This window comes from Neomonachus schauinslandi, chromosome 14, assembly GCF_002201575.2.
Source record: "Neomonachus schauinslandi chromosome 14, ASM220157v2, whole genome shotgun sequence".
Taxonomy (NCBI): Eukaryota; Metazoa; Chordata; class Mammalia; order Carnivora; family Phocidae; genus Neomonachus; species Neomonachus schauinslandi.
In genome coordinates, this window is record NC_058416.1 from 72,906,734 (window position 1) to 72,934,133 (window position 27,400).

General features: G+C 46.4%; 1 protein-coding gene across 1 annotated transcript in view; it reads right to left on the reverse strand.

Annotated features, from left to right (window-relative positions):
* Window positions 1–8,071: 8,071 nt before the first annotated feature.
* The window catches only part of SEZ6L (seizure related 6 homolog like), a 75,504-nt gene continuing 56,175 nt past the window's right edge, over window positions 8,072–27,400 (reverse strand). Inside the window, exons 12-17 of the mRNA XM_021703475.2 lie at window positions 26,566–26,757; window positions 19,559–19,753; window positions 13,835–13,867; window positions 11,737–11,851; window positions 9,593–9,695; window positions 8,072–8,101 (exon numbers count right to left, since the gene is read on the reverse strand). Coding sequence (XP_021559150.2) covers window positions 8,072–8,101; window positions 9,593–9,695; window positions 11,737–11,851; window positions 13,835–13,867; window positions 19,559–19,753; window positions 26,566–26,757 — 668 coding nt within the window. The remainder of the gene's footprint in view (window positions 8,102–9,592; window positions 9,696–11,736; window positions 11,852–13,834; window positions 13,868–19,558; window positions 19,754–26,565; window positions 26,758–27,400) is intronic.

Below are 27,400 nucleotides of genomic sequence, written 5' to 3' on the forward strand. Positions count from 1 at the left end.
AGACTCGTAAGTTTTACTATTAGATGTTGGGGTGTTGACCTATTTTTATTGATTTTGAGAGGGGTTCTCTGTGCTTCCTGGATTTTCATGCCTGTTTCCTTCCCCAAATTAGGGAAGTTCTCTGCTATAATTTGCTCCATTATACCTTCTGCCCCTCTCTCTCTTTCTTCTTCTTCTGGGATCCCAATTATTCTAATGTTGTTTCGTCTTATGGTATCGCTTATCTCTCGAATTCTGCCCTCGTGATCCAGTAGTTGTTTATCTCTCTTTTTCTCAGCTTCTTTATTTTCCATCATTTCATCTTCTATATTACTGATTCTCTCTTCTGCCTCATTTATTCTAGCAGTTAGCGCCCCCATTTTTGATTGCACCTCATTAATAGCCTTTTTGATTTCTACTTGGTTAGATTTTAGTTCTTTTACGTCTCCAGAAAGGGTTTCTCTAATAACTTCCATATTTTTTTCAAGCCCAGCTAGTATCTTTAAAGTGATGATTCTGAACTCTAGATCTGACATCGTACTAATGTCCATATTGAGTAGGTCCCTGGCAGTTGGTACTACCTCTTGTTCTTTTTGTTGAGGTGATCTTTTCCGTCTTGTCATTTTGTGCAGAGGAGAATAGATTAATGAGAGAACAAAATGCTAGCAGAGTAACAACGTCCCCAGAAAATATACTCTAAACAAATCAGAAAAAACCTGAAGCAGTGGGAAAAGAAAGGGAAAGAGAGAAAAAAGAAAAAGAAAAAAAAGAAAAAGATAAAGATAAAAACAAAAACAAACAAAACAAAACAACAACAACAGAAAAACCAGAATGTGATCAAATATGATCAGGCTGGTAGATAGATCAGTGCCACACACTAGATTTGGGGTGTATTTTGGTCTTTTAGAAGAAAGTGCCTCCCAAAATTTTAAAGAAAGAAAAACTTATATATGTACAAAAATAAGGGTTGATCTGATGAAGGGATGGAATATGACTGTAAAGATGGAAATTATAAAAAATTTTACAAAAGGAATTGATAAGAAGTTGTTTGAAAAAAGAAAGAAGAGGATTTAAAAAAAGAAAAAAAAAGGGAGAGGATGTGATCAGGCAGGGGAATAGAAAATACCATATACTAGAGATTTAGGGTATATTTTGATCTGTTAGAAGAAACTATCTCAAAATTTTAAAGAGAGAACAACTTATATATATAAGCCAAAAATACGGGTAACTACTATGAAGGCATAGAATATGACTCTAAAAATGAAAAATAAAAATGTTTTTTTTTTTTAAAAAAAGGGATTGATAAGATGTTGGTTGAAAAAGGGAAAAAGAAAAATTCAAAAAGAAAAAAAAAAGAAAAAAAGAGAGTTAAAAAAAAATTAACTTTGAAAGACTACAGAATCATGGTAAAAAAGCCATGAATTCTATGTGCAGTATTCCCCTAGAGCTGGAGTTCTGCCGTTCTCATTGATGGGTAAACTTGGTCTTGGCTGGCTGTTCTCGCTGATCTTCTGGGGAGGGGCCTGTTGCCGTGGTTTCCAAATGTCTTTGCCAGAGGCAGAATTGCCCCGCCCTTGCCCCCTCCCGGCTAAGTAATCTGCTTGGGTTTGCTCTCTGGGGCTTTTGTTCCCTGCGAGCTTTCCGTACAGCTTTGGAGGCGGAGAGTGAAAATGGCGGCCTCCCAATCTCCGCCGCGGAGGAGCCGAGAACTCGGGGCCCCGCTTCCAAGTGAGCCCCCAGAGAAAAGCCGTCAGTCACTCCCGTCTCCCCGGTCTCCAGCCGCACTCCGTGCTCACCCGGCCTGTGACCGCGCGTTTCTATCTCTGGCACCCGACCCCGGGTGGAGTCTCCAAACCCAGCAGATCCCTGCGGTGCGCTCCCGCGCGGCTCCTCCCGGGGAAGGAAGGGGAGTCTCCCCGGATCTGCCGCTTGTTGGGTCCCTGCTGGAGGAGCAGTGGCCCGACTGTGCCGCCGATCACGGTTTATGGCAACCCCGAGCTGAGAGCCCGCGCCTGGGCTCCGCCTCTGCAGCCGGCTTCCCTGCTCCGATACCTGGGAGCTGTGCCGCACTCAGGCACCCCTGGTCTTTCTGTGACCCCGAGGGTCCTGAGGCCACACTGTCCCACGAGGGTTCCACCCCCCGCTTAGCCACCAGAGTGACGTCCCTCAGCGGAGCAGACTTTTAAAAGTTCCGATTTTGTGCTCCGCGGCTCTATCACTTGCCAGAAGCGGCCGCCGGAGGCCCCTCCCCCGCCGTCTATCCTCCCAAATATCGCCTCGGATTCACTTCTCCGCACGTCCTACCTTCCAGAAAGTGGTCGCTTTTCTGATGAGAGAGTTGTTGCTCTTCTTTTCTTCGATCTCCTCTTGAGTTTGTGGGTGTTCAGAATGGTTTGATCCCTATCCAGCTGAATTCCTGAGAGGAGACGAAATCCAGGTCTCCTACTCCTCCGCCATCTTGCTCCGCCCCTAATTTTTTTTTTTTTAATCAGCTATTAGTCTCCTCATTCCTGCTATGGTGGTTTTGCTCACATTTCCCCTGTGCTCTCAGAGGTTAAAACAGACATGAACCTCTTCCATCCTAGGAAGGGCTCACCTCCTTCTGGAATTTCATTAATTTGGGTGTTTTATATCCCATATTTCTAATTTTTTTTTTTTTGACAGAGAGAGAGAGAGAGCAAGAGAGGGAACACAAGCAGGGGGAGTGGGAGAGGGAGAAGCAGGCTTCCCGCTGAGCAGGGAGCCCAATGCGGGGCTCGATCCCAGGACCCAGGATGCTTAACGACTGAGCCACCCAGGCACCCCGTTTTTTAATTTTTTTTTTAAAGCTATGTTTATTTTAGCTTAACCAGCTTGTTCTCACTGTTAGGAAGGAAGCAATGATCCTTTGCACCTTTACAGTGTTTTTTGTTTTTAATCTTCCTTCTTATTTTTAAATATTTATTTATTTATTTTAGAAAAGGTGGGGGAGGGAGTGGCCGAGGGAGAAGGAGAGAGAGAGAATCCCAAGCAGGCTCCACACCCAGGGTGGAGCACGATGCCGGGCTCAATCTCAAAACCCTGAGACCATGACCTGAGCTAAAATGGAGAGTCTGATGCTCAACCAACGGAGCCATCCGGGTGCCTCCTGCACCCTTCCAGTGTAACTGGAAGGTAAACATTCCAATAGCTGATTTTTGAATGACTACTTAGGATTCTGACCCACTCGTGGGAGTTTGTCATGACCAGGCTCTAGAGGGAGATTTGAACATGTTTTTTCCTGATCTCTCACAACCAATACACTTATAAAACATAATTGACTTTCCCACTCTTTTTTGGGTGCTCAGTATTTTGTGGCGTTTCGGGTTAGAGGAAAGAGAGTTGATGGATAGAACCGTCTTCTTTCCCTCATTCCTCACCCTTGATCCTCTGCTCCATCACTAGAGAGCAGGTTGAACTTGAAGGCTTCAGGGACAGCAATGTTGGACCCACATTTTGATCAGATTGTCTTCTTTTGACTCTGTTTGTCTATTTCCCACCAGGATCTTTCTACTTTGGAAAAAAGAAACGTGGAAGGAGCTTTGGAGCTGAGGAATGGGTAGAGGCTGGAGGGGTTTTGAGTTGCATGCTAGAGAAAGCCTACACTGCCTCGAATAAAATGTGATTTAAAATACGGACGGTGGATGTCATTCTTATGAGGTCTCAAGCAAACACGAGGAACATGCTCATGGAAACTGGAATGAAGGTGATCCTTGCGTTAAAGTGGCACAGAAATTGACTGAACTGTGTTCTAGTCTTTTATAGGAAGGTAGAACTTGGGAGCAACAAGATTGATCTTTAGCTGCGGAGATTTCAAAGCAAAGCATTGGAGGAGCGGCTTGATCTTCCTGACGTCTTACGTAAAAGTGCAAAAGGAGAAAGATGGATGGAAGAAGGTTTGCTAAACAAACAGGAGCGGGAATTTGAAGATCTGGCAAATTCTCAGCCTTATTCGCATTACAAAAAATGAGAAAGCTTGATCTGAAGAGAACAGTAAGGGTGTTGCTGAACAACGGGGCTGATGAATAGATCATGGGTCAGACTCCTGGATTACCCAGGCATCTCTGCGGGAGCCAGGAATACAGATGGGATGATACCAAACAGGACAGAGAGAATGGGACGGAGTGAAGGAGGGGTTGTGGCATTTCTTGGATCCTACAGGACCTGGCCACACAGCTACTCAGCTGTGGAGGTGCTGTTCTTCAAGGAGAGGGAAGAAGGATCCTGCAGGTGATTCAGAGGTCATCACGGCTGTCACTCCCACCACCGGTCCAAGGACAAGGCTGTTTCCCCCTTGGTTTCAAAGGCTGGGGCTGGGGCTGTGTCTCTGGTTTCTGCCAGAATGACCCCACCCAGTGTCTCAGGGGATGGGGCTGCCCCCACCACTCCCCCAGAGCCTTGCAAGGCAGGGCACTGAATGACAGAGGATTATTCTCGAACCTTAAAATCTAATGGAATTTGCCTTGCTAGGTTTTGGATTTACTTGGGATCCGTCACCCCTTTCTTTCTTCTGAATTGTCCTTTTTGAATGGGAACGTTCATCCTATGCTTGTCCTATCATCGTGTGGAGGGACATAATTTGTTTAGTTTCATAGCTTCACAGCTAGAGGGGAATTTGCCTTGGGGTGACCCATACCCGATTTCAATGATACTTATTATTTTTTTGAAGATTTATTTATTTATTTGAGAGAGAGAGAGAGAGCAGAGAGAGAAAGAGAGAGAGAGAGAGAGACAGAGTGCAAGCAGGGGGAGGGGCAGAGGGAGAGAATTACAAGCAGACTCCCCACTGAGCAGAGAGCCCAAGCAGAGCTCCATCCCACGACCCTGAGATCATGACCTGAGCCTTAACCAAGTATCGGACACTTACCAACTGAGTCACCCAGGTGCCCCTCAAGGATATTTAGATAAGACTTTTGATTTTATACCTGATGCTGGAATGAGTTAAGACTTTGGGGGTATTGGGATGGAATGAATCTTTTGCATAAAAGAAGGACACGAATTTTGGGGGGCCAGGGGGTGGAATGCTATGGGCTGAATTGTGTCCCACCCCCAATTCATAAATTGGAGTCCTAATCCCCCATGTGACTGTTTTTGGAGACAGGGCCTGGAGGTGGTAATTAAGGGTAAAGGAAGTCCTAAGAGTGGAGCCTGAATCCCATAGCAGTGTGGTCTTATAAGAAGAGGACAGAGAGAGAAGCCTATCCGCAGGCTAGGAAGAGAGTTTTCACCAGGAACTGAATGGCCAGCACCCTGGTCTTGGACTTCCAGCCTCCAAAACTGCAAGAAATAACCCTCTGCTGTTTAAGCCTCCCGTCTTTGTCACAGCAGCCCGCTGTCCTGTCTTGATCCGAACATCCCGCCCGATGTTCCCGAAACCGTTCCCAAGTTGGCAGCCTGTCTTGTCAATCAAAGTGTCAGCAGGTGTTACCTCAACCCAATCCCCAGACACCAGAAACACCCCCTCCCCCTCGATGCCACCCTGCAGTGTCTTTGTAACAAAAACCCCATAGCTTTGCCTCTTTTTCATTTGTTTTATTAGCATCAATATATACAAAGTGGAAAATGACTTAACTTCATTATTCTAGCTTAGAAAGTTTGTTTTGCTTTTTATTCTGTTTGGGGATAAAATGAAAATGAAAACGTCCCAGGAGAAAGCCTACCTTTGAGGGTGCTGGACAACTCCATAATATCTGACCTCGCATGACCGCCCCGTCCCCCACCCCCATGACTTCTCAAGGGCATAGGAAAGTCATACCCTTCGGATTTACCCCCAAAGAAAGGTCATTTTTGCCCAAGGCTTATGCTCAGCCTTAATGTACCCATATATTTGCCAGGTCACTTCTGCTTATACAACCCATCCTAATTATGTTGTCGCTTTGCTTCCTGCTGGGCAGTTTTGCAGTTTCCAAAGCTATCAGCCTGAGTTACTGGAGGCTTTCCGCGGAGCTGGCTTCAAAAAATATTTAAAGCATGTCTATGGAACTAAGTAGGATGGCCCTCAAGTTGCAACCAGCATACTTATGTTGGCTGAATAATTCTACTCCTCCCCAGCGCCCCCCCCCAAAAAAAAAAGCAAAAAGAGGAGCTCCAAGATGAAAAGGATCGAGTGTGTGCATTTTCAAAGCACAGGGCGGTAGCTGACAGATACAGCTTACAGGAATTAGCATGTAATACACACCATCACATGCATTCTTTGAAGCTCGAAATCTCTGTAAACGTATTTCCCCACTGTTTTAAAAACAAAGAGTGGCTTGTAGGAAGGTTCAGTTGTTTCTTGAGTTGCTCAAGATTGTATCCTGTTCAAAAATATTTAATCCCAAGGGGTTTTGACATCGATCTTATAAAAACAGACACGTATGAGCTGAAATGAGACGCCCAGTACATTTTTGGCACTATTATTATGTTTTTACCTTTACATGTTACAAATACACATTCAGGTATTCTAAAAAGAAAAACAGACACCAACCTATCTTTCCAATCACACTGGACATTGCCAAGCTCACACGATCCATCTCTAGGTGAAAATAAACTTTTAAAACATGGTCATAGGTGCTGTGCTACTAAAAACATAACTAAGACATCGGTATCCTGAAAAAAAAAAAAATCAACACCTTTTCTATTCCTCCAACAGCCAATAAGGATTCTTAGGCCACTTTTAGGGAACAGGGTTAGAATAAAGATTTCATATTTTGTCAGTCTCGACAAAAGACAAATGTTTAGTTTGCACGTAACCATAGTATGTTCTAAAATTAAATATCATTAATAGAGTTCTTCCTTCCAGGTGACCCAGGGTTAGGGTTAGAATAAGCATCAAATGGAAATAAAAGAAAAGACTGGATTCTGCCTTTTTAAAAAAAAGGGTACATTATTTGCATCGTTGAACCTTCTCCAAATATGACATTGCTTGCTAATGGTCTGGAACAATTCTCCTCTGGTTGTTTTTTGTTTTTGTTTTGTTTTGTTTTGCATAAAATGGGGTGGGTTTTGGGTGGCTGGAAAGCAGCCTTGAATTATCTCTTGCTGTGCGTCATGAATGCATGCCTTAAGGAGCATATAAGCAGGATTCTTTTCTGGCAGAAGAAAATTATTGGGCCTCAGTTCCCCCAAGATTGAAGCCCAAGCTTCTAGCCAGGAGGAGGCAATGTGTATGTCAAAACCAACTGCCCTACCCTAGCTCCAGAGCTGCCTAGACAAGCTACCAAAATAGGGACCATGTAACTATGTGGGGGAAGCTACCCATGGGCATCTAGAGTCACAGCTTAAGGGGGGCCCTGCTGAACAAAGGGATCAGTTCTTGCACCTGCAGCATAAATTCTCTGCCCTTTCATTCTTGGTGGAGGGTCAGAAGAAAGAACATTTTACTAACTTCACTCAATGCCCCCCCTCACCCCCGCACTCTCTCTGAATTCTCAAATCTCTCATCTACCCTGCAACATTTTTTGATTCTACCAGCATCCAGTGAGGCCAGGGTGGCAGATGAGAATGCTCATGGTCACACCTTTGCTGCCTTCGGAAGGATCATGGGAGGGAGGGGATGTGGCGAGACCTTCTAGAAGCTGAGAGCATTTGGAAGAGCGGACCCGGGATTTGTTTTGGAGCAGACCTGTTCAAGCTAAAGTCCGACCCAAGTTAATCCATCAAGAGATACCCTTTCTAACCTAATCCTGGGGCTTGGATTTGTCTTAAAAGCACCAAGGGCATGGATCCCAAATGCGTGCAATTTGATGCAGCAAGAGCTGCAGGTGATGGCCCCTGCTGTTGGGGAAACCCAGCTGCTTTTTTTTTTCCCCCTTTGCTGCCATGTTGGTCATTTTGCAGGTCATCTGCCTGCCTTTGGAAAGGAGATTGTCACATGGATTTGGCCGCAGCTGCGACACCTCCAAACACACCTATTTCAATTTTAAATATAATAAATACAGTGAAGAAAACAGTGAATCTTCAATAAAGAGTCTAAAGAAAAGACAGACAACATTCTGGGGTTTCAATCAAATGCCATGTGGTCTCTGGATGAATTTCTCAAGGAGGTTGTAGTTGAGTTCCGATTTGCGAGCTCCCTTCTCAGGAGTAGCTGTCCTTAAATGGAAACTTCATACTCCCTGGTTTCCTGCAAGAGAGAGAAGCACAGATTGGGTAAACCGTTGGGTGGTGGAGCCACAGGCAGAGCGTGCCTTGAGAGCCTTTAGTCCTAGCCGAGGAGGTGAAGACTGTGGAGAGCAGAGCCGAGTCACCCGACCAACAACCTGCCCATCCCAGATGTGTGAGTGAGCACAGCTGAGCCAGGATGACCACCCAGCTGCAACAAGCTGAAAACACCACCCCGCAGACTGATGAGCAAATTAACATCGCTTGCTTTGAGCGACCGAGTTTTGGGATTATTTGTTACTCAGCTTTATCATAGTGCTGGGTAGCTGATACACTATGCTAATAAGTCTTAGTAAGATCTAGTTTCTGAAGTGCTCTTTTTTTTTTAAGTCAGCTTGACCTTCTTTTCGGATTTGGAAACAAGGTATACAGAATGTAAAATAACATACGACCTCTTCTTAGCAGTGCCATATCGAAAATGACTACAACACGTGGGCGGCAACCCCTTCAATTTCTCCAATATTCGTCAAGTGTGTGTAATATATTCCAGGCCTTCAAGGCAGAGGAGCTGGGAGATATAAGAAGTCAGAGCCTTGGCCCCAGAAGAGGTCATTGCCACATGCTTTCATGGAGATCTACTGTTCCTGCTGGGTCAACACAGATAAGCAAGCACATCTATGGTAGGTGGGAGTATGGTGGGAAGACTCAAAGGTGGGCCCCCTTCTCCTCACCTCCTGGTGGTCACATTCTTGCATGATCCCCTTTCCTAAGTGTGGGCAGGACCTGTGATTTGCTTCTAACTCGTAGAGTACAGCTAAGGCGCTAGGATGTCTTGACCATGCATCATGGTGCCCTGCAAATTTTCCATGGTCCCTAAAAATGATGATTTCTTATAATCAAGATACCCATTGGCCTATTTGATTGTTTGAGGTTCAAGGGAGGCAGGATAATATAATGATTAATGGCATCAGTTTGAATTTGTATCTTGGCTCCAAGCCGTGCTTTTGGCTGTGTGCAACCTTGGCCAAATCACCTGTTTGTCTCTCTGACCCTCAGAATTGTCATCAGTCCATCAGAGGTAACTGCATGGTATACAACAGAGTTGCAGGGATTTGGGCAGCTTATGCATTTAAGGTGCCCGGCTCATGGTACATATTCTCCTTTTTTTTTTTTTTTTTGAAGATTTTATTTATTTATTTGACAGAGAGACAGCGAGAGAGGGAACACAAGCAAGGGCAGAGGGAGAGGGAGAAGCAGGCTTCCCGCGGAGCAGGGAGCCCGATGCAGGGCTCGATCCCAGGACCCTGGGATCATGACCTGAGCCGAAGGCGGATGCTTAACGACTAAGCCACCCAGGCGCCCCCATATTCTTCTTGTTATTATTACTGAATTCTGTCTCCTTTGCAAGACTATAAGCTCATTAATGGCTGGACCAGGTCTATTTGGTTTACAACTGTGTCCCTAGTACCCAATACAAAGTCTGCCACCCAAAAGAGAAGAGAGACCAACTCACCCCTGTCTCATAAATGGGGTTGTCAAACTCGGTTTCCACGGTGATCTGGCTGTAAGGGTGGGAGTACATCAGGGGCAGGCGGAGGTTGGAGTAATAGCGACATCTGGAAAAGGGACAGCGAAGGAGATAGGAGTTACAATACCAGAGGAGGACAGCTAGCTGGGGCCCCTTCCCGGGCACGGGCACCTCCACAAATGCCAAGAAGGTGTGCAGAAACAGCCTCTTGCAGTGAGAATCCAAGTGGGTGAATACCAAAATCATAACTGCTCTCAACTTCTAAGCGGGTGACTAAAACCTCAGTACCTCCCCTTCCTGCAGAGCGGGGGAGCTCAGCTGGTTTTCACCTGTAAGGTGATTCGAGCCCCTTTTTCACACAGAACGACAACAGCAATAATCAGCATTTACTGAGCACCAACTATATACCGTGTTGCCTCAGAACAACCTTCTCTGACTACCTATTTAAAAAGTGGTTCTTCTATTACCACACCCTATTTCTTTCCTTCATTGTGCTCAGCACAATGTGTTGTGTTATAATTTGTGTATTTCTGTGTATTACACTGTTTGTGTAACACAGTGTGTCATAATTTGTGTATTTCTCCTCTCCCCCTTCAACACTGTAGGATCCACAAAAACAGAAAAAAATGATATTGGGCAGATGTCTGCCTCAGGGCCTTGGCACATACTGTGTGTGCCTGGAACCCTCCTCTTCCAGATATTTGCATAGGTTACTTGTTATTGCTTTCAAGTACTTACTCAAATGTCATGTCTCAGTGGGGACTCCTCTTCTAGAGTGCAATCATCACCCCTACTCCAGCTCCCTTTTGCTCGCTAACGTACACAGTTGACCTTTGAACAACACAGGTCTGAACTGCACGGGTTGACTTATATGTGGAATTTTTGATAAATATAGTATGGTCCTGCAAGTGTATCTTCTCTTCCTTATGATTTTTTCTTTTTTTTTTTTTTAAAGATTTTATTTATTTATTAGAGAGAGAGAGCACAAGTGGTGGGTGAGGGGCAGAAGGAGAGGGAGAAGCAGGCTCCCTGCTGAGCCAAAGGCAGATGCTTAACTGACTGAACCACCCAGGCACCCCCCTTATGATTTTCTTCATAACGTTTTATTTTCTCTAGTTTACTTCATTGTAAGAATATGGTATTAGGGGCGCCTAGGTGGCTTAGTCTATTGAGTGTCCAACTCTTTATTTCGACTCAGGTCATGATCTCAGGGTCAGGAGATCCAGTCTCATGTCAGGCTCTGCACTGGGCATGGGGCCTGCTGGAGGTTCTCTCTCTTCTTCTCTTTCTGCCCTGCCCCCAACCCCCACACTCACACTCTCTCTCTCTCAAAAAAAAAAAAGAATACGGTATATATTACATATAACATACAAAACACATGTTAATCGACTGTGTTCTCAGTAAAGCTTCTGGTCAACAGTAGGCTATTGGTAGTTAAGTTTTCAGGGAGTCAAAAGTTATATATGCAGATTTTCAACACACCGGTTGTCGGCACCCCTCACCCTCCTCACATTGTTCAAGAGTAAACCATATTTACTTTTCTTATTATACTTTACTTGCTGTCTATCTTCCTCCCATTAGAACCTGGGCACCACATATCAAAGATCTCCTTCGGTTTTGTCCACAGTGATGTTCCTAGAACTGTCCCCCACCCCCCAAACTGCCTGGCACATAGTAGGTGCTCAATAGTTGTGAATTTGAATGAATTAGTGAATATCCTAGCCGTGGCTAAATACCTTCCTTCCTCATTGCAGGCAAGTTCTATGATCCCCAACACGCAGGACAATGTCTGGTATGTAGTAGATTGTTGACACGTTTGTGGAGGAAGTGAACGAATGAATGAGTGCATGATGGGATCGATGTCAGTGTGTCTGTCTCCCCCACTAAACCACAGCTCCGTGAGCTCAGGGGTAGTGCCAGCTTATTTGCGGCTGCATGCTCAGCCCTCCTGCCTCGGACGGGGTGGGAGGTGCTCAGTAGGACTATTTCTCCCAGCACTGAGTTGAATCATGTCATCTCCAAGCTCCCAAATGCCACCAACCCCAAGCTACAGATGGAGACCCTGTCCTCCAGTGCACTGGTCATTGAGTGGATGGCAGTCCCCCACGCCCTGCCCCGAAGCCCCCTACCTGGTGATGTAAATGTAGGCTCCTCCCAGCAGTAAGGAGATGATGAGGACTGGGATGAAGATAGCCAGTGCCATATTTCCCCCTTCCAGCGATGTCTCGGCTGCTGCTTCTGCTACTAAACACATAAGCCAGTGAAGCCTTCTGGTCTCACACCCTCAACCCGCATGGGCACCTGGCTCCCAGGTGGCCACCTGCCTTCCCAGTTCTGCACTCATTGAAAGAGCTGACATTGCAGAGCCTTAGTCGTTAGACCAGCATCCCCAGAGGGGAGAAGAGGCAGAGACTAGAGATAATGGGACTGGTTCTTTGCAACGGAGCCCAGACCCATCCTTGGGTGGGGTGGTCATGGGGCTACTGAGAATGACACTCTTTTAACCCCTGGTCATACCATGCCCATTTTTGGGGGGGGGGAGTTGGCGTGGAGAAAATCTCATATGTGCTAACTGGGAAGGCAGATTTGCTCGACATTCCATGGGAAAGGGGAGCTCCTTGCACCCAGACTGACAGGTGCCTCCCAGAGCTACTCTATCAGACCCTCCAGGAGAGGGCGCTGGGCAGCTGGGCCTGTTCTCAGTACTGCACCCCGCCCCTCACGACACCCCAACTGTGAAGACCCAGTTTGGATTCTCAGAGGCCACGGTTGCACCCGCTTGGCCTCACCTGGAGCTCCCCCACCCCACTACCTTCCACTGGTTTGTGGAAATTGTAAGAACTACAAAAGCTGTTGTGGGGGTCAGGGGCGTGTTCTCAGCACAGCCTGAAGGGAGACCCCACATCTCCTCCGGACACCCGCACTCAGGTTTTCTCTGCCATTTCTCCACGGCCATGGCCCACAGAATTCGGCTGCAGGCCAATCTATAATCCATTAACCGCCACTCTACGAAGTCTGAAAAATCGATGCTAACACCCATGACAAATGCATGAGCACAAAACATTACAACGGCTCTCATCATCTCTGAGCAACCCAGGCCTTTGAGACGTTCCCATGGTTCATTGGTTGCCGAAAGGCAACAAAGGGATGGCCTGACGCGACAGACAATAACACCCCGAAATGCTCTCCCTTTTCCCTGCAGAGTGACTCATACACGCTCCACCTCTGCACTTACTCTTGAGCCCGGCTCTGCCTGTTGGGATTAAAATGTCACCTGTATGGGGCGCCTGGGTGGCCCAGTCGTTAAGCGTCTGCCTTTGGCTCAGGTCATGATCCCAGGGTCCTGGGATCGAGCCCCGCATCGGGCTCCCTGCTCCGCGGGAGGCCTGCTTCTCCCTCTCCCACTCCCCCTGCTTGTGTTCCCTCTCTATCTGTCCCTCTCTCTGTCAGATAAATAAATAAAATCTTAAAAAAAAATGTCATCTGTTGGAAAGGAGAGCAACTAGTGACACGTAGTTCGCATGGCCCCAAAAATGATAATAAAAACTCCTTAATTGGTTATCAGTTTTTTAAAATAAAAATGAAACCATATATATATATATATATACATCTTATGACACCACAACCCCAGTGAGTGGTTTGGTACCCAAGTGAATGGAGGTTACACAGAATATAGAATGTTTTATATATGGGAGGGGTTGAAAGGGAAGGGAACCAGAAAATAAAAATCCAAACAAAATCCTGGCTAGCGTTTACCATCCATTCCCCATTAATAAATCTCACTTGGTAATTCTTAATAGGAGGAGAATAGAAAACAAGGAGGATACAGGGACAGGTAACTTGGGGAAAATGGACCACAGAGCATCTCCCAGGCAGACAGGGGGGTGCTCAGCATGGAAGGTGAGGCATCACTGGATTTACTTCCCCTAAAGAGCACCATGTGGATGAAAAGTCATACAGCTGGGTTGTGCCTTTCTCAGGCATGTGGACCCTCAGATTTTCTTACCTCAAGAACAGAACTGGTGACAAATCCCTTTCAGGTCATAGCTAGGTTGCAAATTCAATGGTTTGTTTCTTTTACAATGTTTTATTTTGAAATTATCTTCAGCAGTGTGGAGATGGAATTTCTGCTTATTTTTTAAATAAGAGAAGGACATGCAAGAACCTGCCCTTGTTTTCTGCTATTAGCTTGATTTATTGGATTTTTTTTTTCATTATGGAACTCACCTTCTAATGCGTGTTCAAAGCTGTCTTGATTAACTGAAAGGGAAATTGGAAGCATTGGTTAATGTCGAGTGAATTCACTCTGCGTGAAATGAAGCCAAAAATTAAGAGCAAGAACCTGTGCCATGGTTTGCTGAAGTTAGTGATCAGCTTTGATTTATCTTGGGTTCCTGGAACTAGTGGAAGCACCTGGACACATCCCTTCCTAGGTTCCTGAGAGATCATGACATAGATATGAAAGAAACAAGGACCATAGTAGTCCCTGTGATTAATTACTGAACACTCACCGCATGTCCGATACTGTGCCAAGAGCTTTCTGTATGTATCACTTACACCCACAACAATCTCACTAGGTGGATACTATCATCATCCCCATTTTACAGATGAACAAACAGAGGTTCAGAGAAGTGAAGCAATTTCTCCGATCTCACACAGCTTCTGAGGGATGAAGGCAGTCTTTAAATCCAGACTGCTTGTCTTTCCCCAGCTTCTGCTCTTAATTACATAGTTCTGCTCATTTTCATTGTTCCCTATGTAGGTCAAAGGTTGATGAACAGTGAGGCTCAAGATAAAGCCCCACTTCCAAAATCCAGCCAGAGCTGAAACTGTTTTCCTGCTTTGAAATACGTGTTTATATGAACCTTTCCGGTTTTACTTCTATTCCATATTTATTTGACCATTATTCGTATTCCCTGTAAAACAATTTCCATTCACTGCCACAGACTAGAACTCTCTGGAATTCATTCATTTCCCCGTATTCCCCATAAAACTCCTCTGGAAGTTCAAGATGATGGGGACTGGCATTCCCAGGCTTTGGCACCAAAGACATCATGGTCGGTGAGCACAAAAATATGCCCATGTGGATGGGTTTCCAAGAAGCAAAATCCCAGAGTGAAGGGCTTAGATAAACAGAGTGCATTATAAGGGGGTGGCAGGGGATGGCCACCAAAGGCCTGGCTGTATGCACGTCCTAATACAGAGTCTTCTTAATTTGTGCCTCGGTCAAAGTCACTCTTTGACGTTGGTCATTACCATGTGATGCCAACAGAACCAGCTGAAAAGCTAGCTTACTAACTAACTAACTACAGATTATCTCTGGAACTAGGGCATCAGGAACATGGGAAAAATGAGATAGATACTTCCCACCCAAGACATGAGCTGGACTTGGGTTGAGTGTCTGGGAATGCATGAACTCCTACTGCATCTCAGAGCCGGAAGGAGACTTTGAACTTGTGTCCCTGGGAGTGTGGTCAATGGCCTCCTGGGGCACAAGTTAAAATGCAGCCTCCAGGGCCCCGCCTTTTCCTTTTATTTCACACAAATAGAAACCGAGGTCAGGGAGGGAGGGTGGCTTGCCCAAGGTCACGCAGGTGGCCCACAGCCCAGCCAGGCTGAATCCCAGGGCCTCCGAGTCCCCATCAGGTGGCCTTACATTGACCCTCAGTCACTTAGCCAACTCCAGAACACAAAGCCATGCACCCCACTTTTTTTTTGGAAGAGGAAGTGATTTGTCATATCTTTACAGAGTCGTGGGATCTCAGGAGTGGAAGTGGAGGGGACAGAAAGATGGAAGTATCCCCTAAGATCCTTTCCTGCCAGAAACTCTGTCATGCCTGATGAAGAAAGTGAGGGGCAGGGGGCCACTCACCTGCTGGGCCTTCAAGGGCTCACCTATCTTAGAACATAGAAGTTTCAGGAATGCAAAACCGAGCACCTTTTATCTTTTCTTGTGTTTTTGATCATGTATTTTCTTTTTTTTTAAAAGATTTTATTTATTTATTTGACAGAGAGAGAGCGAGAGCAGGAACACAAGCAGGGGGAGTGGGAGAGGGAGAAGCAGGCCTCCCGCCGAGCAGGGAGCCCGATGTGGGACTCGATCCCAGGACCCTGGGATCATGACCTGAGCCGAAGGCAGACGCTTAATGCGACTGAGCCACCCAGGCTCCCCTTGATCATGTATTTTCAATGGCAGTTCCATCTTCCCATCAGATTGGCAACATAAAAAAAAAAAAACTAAAACTGATAACATCTAGTGCTGGCAAGGACGTGGGGAAAAGGACATTATCACACATTATTAGAGGGGGAGCATGAATCATTACAGTTGCAGAAAAGAATCTGGCAAAACCCACAAAATCTCAACATCCACAGATCTTTGCCCACACCATCAATCCCCCTTGGAGGAATCTGTCATATCCGATGAGAAATGTCAGCACCCAAAGATTCATGGGCAAGGCCATTTCTGGGCAAAAGGAGACAAAACAAACAAGAAACAGGAAAAGAACTGGTAGATCCATGCACAGAGGAAGGAGCGGATGCATTAGGAGACATCAGAGTGCAATGCCCCATGGTAATTAAAAAGGTAAGGCAGAGCTCCATTTTTTCTTTTTTCCAACTTGACAGATGTGTGTGATAAATGGGGGAAAGCAAAACACAAAATACGTATGGTATGAAGTGTTTTTTTACTTGGCAACAAACGAACACTCCCTGCCCCTCTCTTTGCAGTGTGTCTACTTGTGTAAGTCCAGGGAACTGGGGAGACAGGACACTCACAGGTGATCCAGACTGGCTTCCCGGGAACGAACGGAAGGGATGGAGAAAGGAAGGGAAAAACAGCTAATGTTTCGTTGGCAACTTTGGTTTCTTCTATTTCTTGCATGATATACTTTTGTAGCGAATCCAAAAAGGAACATAAATAATCAGGGGGCAGATCACATATAGATTCAAAAATGGCCCTTCCGTGGTATCCTTACTTAGATTTCTTAAAAACAACCCCTATTAATTTTCCTCCACGCAGAACACTTACCCACAACACCAGATCAACTTCTATGAACGTCCATGTAGCAGTTAGACGGTTTACAGGCAATCTTTCCCCCGGGGGAAAACATCCCAATGTTTGAACTCTACAAAGTGGATTTCCTGTGCTATCTAAAATAAATTCAAACACAGGGCTGGGCTTCATCAAAAATTAAGGCAGGGAAGAGGAGGGAGGCAGTTGTCTTAAATCCCAGTGGCCGGGGACGCCTGGGTGGCTCAGTCATTAAGCGTCTGCCTTTGGCTCAAGTCATGGCCCCAGGGTCTTGGATGGTCCCAGGGTCCTGGGATCGAGCCCCGTATTGGGTTCCCTGCTCCTTGGGAAGCCTCCTTTTCCCTCTCCTACTCCCCCTGCTTGTGTTCCCTCTCTCGCTGTCTCTCTCTCTGTCAAATAAATAAATAATCTTAAAAAAAAAAAATCCCAGTTGCCGATTTCTTATTTTTCTCTGCATTTCAACAGGATCTCTTGCCCTCTTATTAAGAACTGCTTCTATAAGGTCTTGGCTCTCACAGGATAGGCTCCTGCTTGATTCCAGGTGAGAATATGCAGCACCTCTATGCCAGTGTTTCTCACACTTGCCTGATGATCAGACTCACAGCTGGTGTTAGTGACCCCGGTTCCCTAGCTCCTGCCATAGACCCCATGAATCAGCATCTTCCCTGCAGGGGCCCAGAGGTCTGTTTATATTTGCACCCCACATTTAGAAACCACTGCCTTAAGTGATTCTCAAATTCAAAGTGCATTTGAGCAACCCACAACTTGTTAAAATGCCTATTTCAGGGTCCTACCCCTCAGTGATTCTAGTTTTGTAGATATGGGGTAGTAGATTCAAGAATTTGTTTCTCATAAGCAGTCTGGGTGATTCGAATGCTGAAGCGACTGGCAGATTGGAAGCTACCAGCCTAACAGCCTTAAAGTCCACCCTAAAGGCAGCTCACTGGGAAAGAGGCAGGGAATTTACAATCAGGAGACATGTTCAAATCCTGAATTTGTCTCATAATAGCTGTGTGGTTTTGGGAAAGTCACCTAACTTCTCTGGGCCTTTCCTTTTGTAACCATACAACGGGTAAGATACCTCATCTATCTTTTTTTTTTTTTAAGATTTATTTATTTGACACAGTGAGAGAGGGAACACAAGCAGGGGGTGGTGGGAAAGGGAGAAGCAGGCTTCCTGCTGAGCAGGGAGCCCAGATGCGGGGCTCGATCCCAGGACGTTGGGATCATGACCTGAGCTGAAGGCAGACGCTTAACGACTGAGCCACCCAGGCACCCTGATGCCTCATCTATCTTAGAGTGTAGTCCTGAGGTTTAAATGAGGCGATTCAAGAAAAAAAAATTAAAAAAAAACATAGGTAAATTTCACATAACATAAAATTAATCATTTTAAAGTGTACCATTTGGTGGCATTTAGCACATTCATGATGTTGGGCAGCCACCACCTCTATCTAGTTCTAGAACATTTTCATCACCTCTAAAAGGAAACTTTCTACCAACTAAGTAGTTACTCTTCTCTCTCCACCCCAGCCCTGAGAGCCACCAATCTGCCTCCCGTCTCTATGGGTTTACCGATTTGGGATATTTCATATAAATGGAATCATAGGATATGTGATCTTTTGTGTCTGGCTTCTTTCCCTTAGCATCATGTTTTCAAGGTCCATTCAGGCTATGGCAGGTGTCAGAACTCCGTTCCTTTTCATGGCTGAATAATATTCCAGTATAGCTCGACCACATTTTATTTATCCATTCTCCAGTTGATGGACATTTGGGTAATTCCCATCTTTTGTGAGCAATGCTGCTATGAATATTCATGTACATATGAATATTCATGTACAAGTGCTGCTGTGAATACTTGTTTGCAATTAATTTGTGCATCTACCTAGGAGTAGAAATGCTGGTTGGAAAACATAAAGCATTTGGGGATCCATTGAAGTTATGGGTTCCCAAGTAGAAACGTAAAACTCATGATGCCTCTGTCCCTGCTGGGGAGAGAATTCAGAACTTTCTGCCTCATTCTCAAAGGGGCATTAATGCCATAAAAGCCTAAGATCTATTAGCCTAAAGCATCGAACGGATTTAGGATATTGTTATTAATTGCATGCCTCAAAGACCCAGATAAATAGACCCAAATCTCACTGGCTATGTTGAAACTTAATTTTAGTGATGAGTGTTTCACTGATTTTATTTTATACTTTATTTTATTTTATTACATCACGTTAGTCACCATACAGTACATCATTAGTTTTTGATGTAGTGTTCCATGATACACTGTTTGCGTATAACACCCAGTGCTGCATGCATAACGTGCCCTCCTTAATACCCATCACCGGGCTAACCCATCCCCCCAACCCCCCTCCCCTCTAAAAACCTCAGATCACTGATTTTAAAACAAGTTTTCCCTCTTCACCATTTCTGGGATGGGGGCGTGTTAATCCGCTGCCACCAGGTGGCGCTCACGATGGCCCAGTGCGCGCCATGGTCCAGCGCACCATCATCAGCGTTTGGAGAGGGTGTGAGCAGCAGGGGAGACCACCCCAGAGGCAACAGGGGAGCCCTCGTAACCCCTGGGAACCAAGTGGTTGTGAAAACGGGGTGCAGGAGGCAGGGAATGTTTAAGCCATGTAACCGAAGCAGGAGTGCAAAGTAGAATGGCTCTCCGTTATGATAAAAATCGAAGCTCGCAACAGAGCTTTTAGTAAGTAGAAATAAAAATGCTAAGCCGGGAGAAGGCATTGTGCCATCGTTTAATTGGCAGCATTTTTTTTTTCTTTCTCAGTAGTGCAGAAAATAATGGTTGGTTTCTTAGATGTCATGAAATACAGTAGATGGACTTTTTAGAGCAAATTGAGAATCATAACAAGAAGCCAGACCTGACATCTCCCGGTCCCCATCCCTGGGTGGTGAGTAGGTTTCTTTACCTTTACAAATGGGCAGGGGCCCGTTCCAGTGGGATGGCTGTCCCAGGATGCATCGAATGGTCACTTCGCCCATGAGCTCAAAGCCTTCGTAGCACATGAAGGTGAGGGACTCTCCTGGCAGGTAGAGCCTCTTGTACAGGATTTGGTAACCGTTTTCGGGCAAGCCAGGGTTGTCACATGCCAGGGACTCTTCCGCTGAAATACAAGCCCAAAGCAGCTCTGATGAGATCACGCAAATCCTGGGGGACTCCCACTCACAGCCTGTCTGATCTGGCTTTGGGCAGCCTCACCAGGACCATCTCTCTGCGTTCTCCTCACCTCCAGTGGTTTCCCATTCCCCAAACTCACCTCCCTGTCCCCCACCGCTGGCCGCACATATGCATGGGCACCATCGAATGTCCCAGGATGTGGAATCTGGCTTAAAATCTGTGTTCCACTACATATTCGCTGTGTGACCTCCAGCAAGGGCCACAACCTCTCTGAGCCTTGGTTTTCCTCATCAGTAAAATATGAATAACAGTGGTATCTGTCTCATAAGGATTTGGGAGATTAAATAAGATCATGAATATAAGGTGTTTAGCATGTTCTTGGCAGGCTGTAGGTGTTCAGTCAATGATGGATGGCTGTGTTGTCAAATTATGAAATATTCTTCTTGTTCCTCATCTTATACCTTACCTGCCCAGCCAGCCTGGTTAAGTCTGGTGTTTCAGTACTCAGTCCTCATTTCTCTGCCTCCAAGGAGCCTTCCCTGGTGCCCTCCACCCCAATAGAATCACTAATCTTCCTAGTTCTTCCTCCACGCCAGCACTGAACACACTGCATTGTATCTATTATTTAATATATGTTTTCCTCGCCAGAGATGAACCTGTTAGGACGTGCTTGAAGCTCAGGGCCTGCTCTATAAGGACTATCATATTTGATCCTAAATTATACAGTAGGAGCATCATAAGTGACACCTGGCAGCTTAAGACATACTGGAGAGTTGAATCCATCCCTGGTTTAACCTATTCCAGGCTCTGGACCCCAACTTCCCTGCCTATTACATAAATGGACTGGACCAAGACCCCATCTTTAGCTGAAATGTGGCTGGGCGATGACATTCCCACTCCAGCGATGTACCCACACTTTGAAATAAGATCATCTAAAGCAGGTTTTCTCAACCTAGATGCTACTGTCATTTTGGGCTGGGTAATTCCTTGTGGTGGGGCCTGACCTCTACCCACTATTTCTTTGTTGTGACAACCAAACATGTCTCTAGGAATTGCCATTGACAAATGTGTCCCGGGAGCAGTGTCACCCCTGGTTGAGAATCACTGATCTCGGCTCTTAAACAATTCCGTGAGAACTCAACCTGTTCTTTCTCAGGAGTACAACTGAGTTGGACTGGCGGTCTTAGAAACGATCACAAACCTAGCCTCGTTTCTATTTTCCTCCCATTTCTCCCCTCTCCTGAACTATAGGGGAAAATGTACATTTTTTGGGAGCACATTTGAACCAAAATGTCAAAATCAGCTTCCCCAGGTATTGCTATGAATGGTTTGTAAGATACCCCACAAATAACGAAGCGCTGAAACTCTGTGGTCATTAGCAACTGGCGGTAGCCGGGCACTCACTGTATGCCACACACGTTGTTATGAGCTTCTTTCTATATTTATGGCTGGAACCATCATCCTTTTTGATGAGGATGCCGGTTTGTTCAAAGTCACCCAGCTAGCAAGTGGCAGATCCGCTGGGTTTGAAATCCAGTGCATTTATTTTTTAATTTTTTTTAAAGATTTTATTTATTTATTTGACAGAGAAAGAAACAGCGAGAGAGGGAACACAAACGGGGAGTGGGAGAGGGAGAAGCAGACTCCCCGCCGAGCAGGGAGCCCGATGCGGAACTCGATCCTGGGACTCCAGGATCATGACCTGAGCCGAAGGCAGTCGCTTAACCGACTGAGCCACCCAGGCACCCAATCCAGTGCATTTTTAATGGCTCTGGGTAGTGGCCCGGGGTGGGGAGGCCCTTCTTGTGCCAAATCCCCTGGGCTATCATGAATTCCTCCGAGCTACTGCTTTCTCAGAGACAGAAATTTCTAAATGAAAATGGGGCACCCAGCTGGAAGCCGGCATGGGGGCCAAGGTGAGGCAGCTGGGGACGACATCATTGGAAACTTTTATTATGGCCACGGTCTGGCCATGTGGGCTCTGCCCCGGTCAAGAGATCACCACGTCTCATTTGTGGTGTTCTGAGGGCAGGGCGGTGAGGAGCCAGGGCCTCCTGGGAATCCCTAAGTGTCTCCCTGGGGAGCCACCCATAAAACCCTTGCTGAATTTGTAGGCTTGTCATTACTTTTGGTGGTGCGGTTTATATTGTCGGGATGGGAGCCTCAGGAGTCAGGTACCATCAAAGAAGGGAAGTCGAAACAATGACCGCATTTAGTACTGCCAACAGCATCAACGGTAGTAAGAGTAGCAAGTACTGTCGTTTCTCGAGCCTGCAAAAACCCATTGGATATAATCCTGGCAAGTGAGTTATGTATTCGGCTCTACAAAGAGATAAAGAGATCATTTCAACAAGCTGCCGCAAGTGCTGTGATCAATGTAACTGTAGGAGCCATGGGAGCTTACAGGAAGAGAAACATGACCTAGCCTGGGCAGTCAGGGCGGCCTTCCTGGAGGAGGTGATTTGGGGATTCATTGTTATTTCCTTCACAGATTTGGCTCTCCTCCTCCCATCTCCAACAGACCCCAGGCTCCATGAGAATGTGGATCATGTCTGTTTAGACACTGCTGTATTTTTAGGGCCCTTGCCACACAGTTCCCAAACTGTGCACCGAGGCACCCCAGGGTGCCACCATGAACAGCTCTCCTTTGAGATTTTTCAAAATTTTGAGGAGACAAAGGGACATCTCCCAGACCCATGTGAATGGTGCCAACATTAGACAGAGCTACATTTCTTTTGATGATGCCCTGTCTTTGCAAAGCTGGGTTTTTTTGCAGGGGTTACACTAAAAAGCAAGAGCTCTGATAAAATCAGTGTGGAATGGAATAAAGGTGGTCCAGTCTGATGCCAAAATCTAAGAAATTTGGTGGAGCCCAAGAGGCACCCACACCCCTGTAGCTATGATTCTAATTATTTAAGAATGCATTAAGAATCATGGGGTCCTTGGGGGACTCGGTTAAGCATCTGACTCTTGATTTCAGCTCAGCTCATGATCTCGGGGTCGTGGGATTGAGCCCCACATTGGGCTCCCTGCTCAGGGCGGAGTCTGCTTAAGATTCTCTCCCTCTGCCCCTCCCCCTCCCCCTGCTCTCTCTCAAATAAATAAAATCTTTAAAAAGCGCAATCAAAATCAAATCTTGTAATATGTGCATTACTTTTTCAAATGGCTACTAAGTTGTCAGGATATAGCTACTTACTAAGTTGTTTGGTCCTAACTACTTAACAAATGGCACTGTTAGGTATTTTGGTCTAGGATATTTACCAAAAAAATTCCCAAGATGCCAAGGGTACCATAAATTGAGAAAGTCTGGACATGCCTGTGCCTGCATTTGGAGGCACTTTTTGAATAATTGCTTCAGTTGCTTCCAACTGCCCTGCCTGGCAAGGAGTATCATTCCCTTTTCACAACTGAGGGCTCTGAGGCCTAGAGAGGGCAAGCTACTGGCCCAAGGTCACCCAGCAGAGCTGGGCGGGAGGTGTGTTTGGCTATGAATTCCAGACACTTTCTTGCTTCCATGCTTGACCTGTCAGTTCTTGAAGGAGTCAAAAGACATGGTTTGGAGTCCCAGCTGGACCAAACAATGGTCTTGAGTGGGTCACCATGAACAGAAGCTACAGACATCCAGAGCTTTTACAACTGGCTCTGTGCGTTTCATGAGCTTGTTGGTGGAAGATCTTTGTCCAGATTAAAGCACCAGAGCTTTGCCCAGAAGCTGGGACTGCAGAGTGATAAGGTGGGAAAATGCTGCTTTTGGGCTTAGTCAGGCTGCAGCTGGAATCCTGGGTTCTCGCCTTCCCTGCTGTGTGACCTCAGGAAAGCCGCTCACCCTCTCTGGGCCTCCTTTGCCTGCTTTCAAGTGAACACAGGTCCTGCCCATACAGTTTCATGAGTGTTCAACGTACTAATGCTGGGGAAGGGTTTGGCATGGTGAAAGAGCGCATCCTGTGGGGCATTTCCCCCCGTTCAGCAGAGGAAACATTTTAAAGCTATAGCTGCCCAAAAACTCATCCTTGGAAACACCGTCAGAACCTGGAGACAGCCTGCCCCTCCCTCTGCCTACCCCCCCGAACCAGAATTGACCAACCTCTTGCCTCACATCTCCTGCCAGCCCGTAATGAGACTGGAAGCGCATGCCGGGCGCCTCTTGGGGCTTCTGGGAGGATCGCATGTCTCCTGACACCCAGCCTGGCTCGTGACTCATTAGTGCAGGTGTCAGGGAAGCTGTCACAACTGAGATTCCAGGGTAAGGCGGCCCGGGAGGGAGGGAGGGAGGCTTGTGTCTCCAAAACCCAACAGCCAGCGCAACCCAGAGGATCTTCGGAGGCCGTGCCTCATTAGGGAAGTGGCTTTTCTTTCTTCCTTCCTTCCTTTCTTTTTTTTTTTTAATGATACCTCCACCTCTCAGTACTTTTAAATAAGCTTTTATTTTTAGCTTCTCATCTCTGGGTCTCTGCAGCTTGACTGGCTCAAGCAGCTTCTGATCACCCTGGAGGAAACGGGAACTGAATGGGGGTTCTGGGTGGCCTTAGCCAAGTGCACCTGACATGGGTGAGGGGGTGGGGCCCTTCGAACAACAGAAATGCACTGTCTCACAGCTCTGGAGGCTGGAAGTCCCAGGTCAAGGTGGCCTTCAAGGGCCACATTCCCTCTGAAATCTGGGGAGAAGGATCCGTCCTTGCTTTTGCTTCCTCCTAGCTTCCAGTGGTAGCTGGCAATTCTTGGTGTTCCTAGACTTGCAGGCACAGAATGGTGTTCTCCCTGGGTCTCTGTGTTCAAATTTCCTTCTTCTTATGAGGACACCTGTCACTGGATTGGCACCCATCCTAATCCTGTAGGGCCTCACCTCAACTTGATTACATCTGCAAAGACCCTCGTTCCAAAAAAGGTCCCAGTTATGGTACTGGGGTCAGGATTTCAGCATCTCCTTTCGGGAGACACAATTCTCCCTATAATGTACTGTGAACTTGGCCCAAAGGTCTGGGGACTAGGAAGGGATGTGCTTGTGGGTGAGGGGTTAGGGCCATAGGCTGCAATTCTGCTGGGACATCCCTGCCTGGGTTTGTCCCCAGTCACCCACAGTGAAATATATCGGGGCAAGGCTGGTGGAAGGGGCCGGGGGCTCCAAGACTGGAATCCCAGCTCTGCTCATGAAAAAGTGTTGTGACCTTAATCACATGTCCCTGTGAGTCTCAGCAGCCTTTAAACACACACATACACGCATGCACGCACACTTACATATGTATATATGTATACAGTGTATGCATACACATGCCTATACATTCACACACATATATAATCTGTTTAGCAATGTGTTTTATTTGTTTACTTATTTATGGGGGGAAGATTTATTTATTTATCTGAGAGAGGGAGAGCATGAGTTGGGGGAAGGGCAGAGGGAGAGGGAGAGGGAGAAGCAGGCTCCCCGCTGAGCAGGGAGCCCGATGCGGGGCTCAATCCCAGGACCCTGGGATCAGGACCGGAGCCGAAGGCAGACGCTTAACCGACTGAACCACCCAGGCGCCCCAGCAACGTGTTTTACACTTTCAATAAACTGTAACTATTGTTGTCTCTTAGCACCCTTGAGCTCTAGTTTTCTTAGTATATTTGCACGCACACACACATACATACACTTACATTCACAAATGCATATAATCTGCTTAGCATGATGTCTTACACAATAAATAGCAACCATTATCATCTGTAAAAGAGAGCAGATGTGTCTTTTGTCTGAATGACCCATCAGCTATACCGTATTTTACCTCTGAGATGTCCTTAGCTCTGAAATTCTAGGACCTGGACTAAAGAGGCAGATGGGGACCCATGGTGTGAGGTCCAAGATTCCTTGTTGCACGTGGACCCAGAATAAGAAAGTCCCCCTTTGCTGTGCAGAAGCTTTTAATTTTGATATAGCCCTACTGGTAGCTTCTGGAACTTGAGCTGCTGAACCCTTAATGGAGCTGCTCACAACATGCTCGTATAAAATATGAGCGGGTCTCTCAAGTCCAAACATTGTGTGAGGCTTTGTTCCTTCTGCGTCGCCTCCTGTTTCCTCTGAACAATGGTTCTGATCCCTGGTTGCACATCAGAACCCGGGGTGGGGGGAGGCGGCTTTGAAAAACCTCACTGCTCATGCTAAGCCCCAGACCAGGAGCATCAGAATCTCCAGCGAGTTTGAAAACTTCCCGAGTGAGTCCATGCACTGTCAGGCTGAGCCCCCCTGGACCACCGCTCTCTACCCTCTCTCCTTGGCAAGAATAGTAACTCCTCCCTTGTCAGAGTGACTTCGGAAGACTTTTTTTTTGATTCTTTATGATTAAGAAACCCCCAAAGTCTTTTCTTAACCAAACATCTGCCTTAATGGCTTCACGTAGGTAAGACCAAAGAATAGTTTAAATCCACCAATTTCGTGTCCTGTGGCTGGCTTGATTTTCAGCAGAGTCAGGCAGCTCTGGGTTTGACCTTGGCCTCCACTGTTAATGGGCTGTGTGACCCGGGGTGATGATTTCACTACTCTGAACTTAGTATCCTCTTCTTGCAAACGAGACAACAGTGCCTTGCTCACAAGGCCACTGGAGGCAGAAGAGAGGGACATTCAGTAAAGGACTTAACCCCGGGCCCAATAAATGTACCGTAAAGGTTATAGTATGCATGCCTCCGATCTGCCAGCTATGGTCAGGGGATAGTAATAACAGTAAGCGCTCTCGAAGGGTGGAATGCCTCCTCCTAGCAGCCCAGCCCTCCACCACGAATAAGAAGAAGCGAACCCCCGTCTGCATCAAGTCAGCAGCTAGGACTCACAAACACAATGGGGTAGGCGAGACGTCCAGATGGGCGTGCCAGTCTCTCGGCTGTAGCAGGTTAGAAGAGAGCTCCCTTCCAGCACAAAGCCGGGGTTGCATGTGTATTGGATGGTGGTGCCCACCAGCAGCACGGGATCTGAAATTAAGCGGGTCGAGTGGTCCACTTCCCCGGGGTCGGTGCAGTACATAACTACGGACGAAATCAGACCAAGAGGGCGTTAGGACGCTTGATGATCACAGGTTTGCTGAGAACTACAGGATGACCTGGAAAGTTTCCTAACTTGATTCTTCTCCTGTTTGGAAGATAGTGCCTCTGAGCTCATCAAAGGTGGTTGGACAAGAAGCCAGGATGAAAGAGGCCCGAATTTAATTCCATTTATAGGAAGTAGCCCAAAGAAATGTTTGCATCTGGACCTACATACGAGGCTGTACATTGCACCGTTATTTGTAATGGTAAAAAAGAAAAAACAAAACAAAACAAAAAGACAATGCAGATCCTTTAACAGGGGAAGAGTTAAATATGGAACAGCTGTTCTATGAAATCCTGAGCAACCACCAAAGAGAGCAAAGTGAGGGCGCCTTCGCTGCTTTCTTTGTGGTGCCTGAATCTAGTAAAACAAGCATCGGTTACTTTTCAATTAAAAAATCATAAAGGAGGGCGCCTGGGTGGCTCAGTTGGTTAAGCGACTGCCTTTGGCTCAGGTCATGATCCTGGGGGATCGAGTCCTGCATCGGGCTCCCTGCTCGGCGGGGAGCCTGCTTCTCCCTCTGACCCTCCTCCCCCTTATGCTCTCTGTCTCTCATTCTCTCTGTCTCAAATAAATAAATAAAAT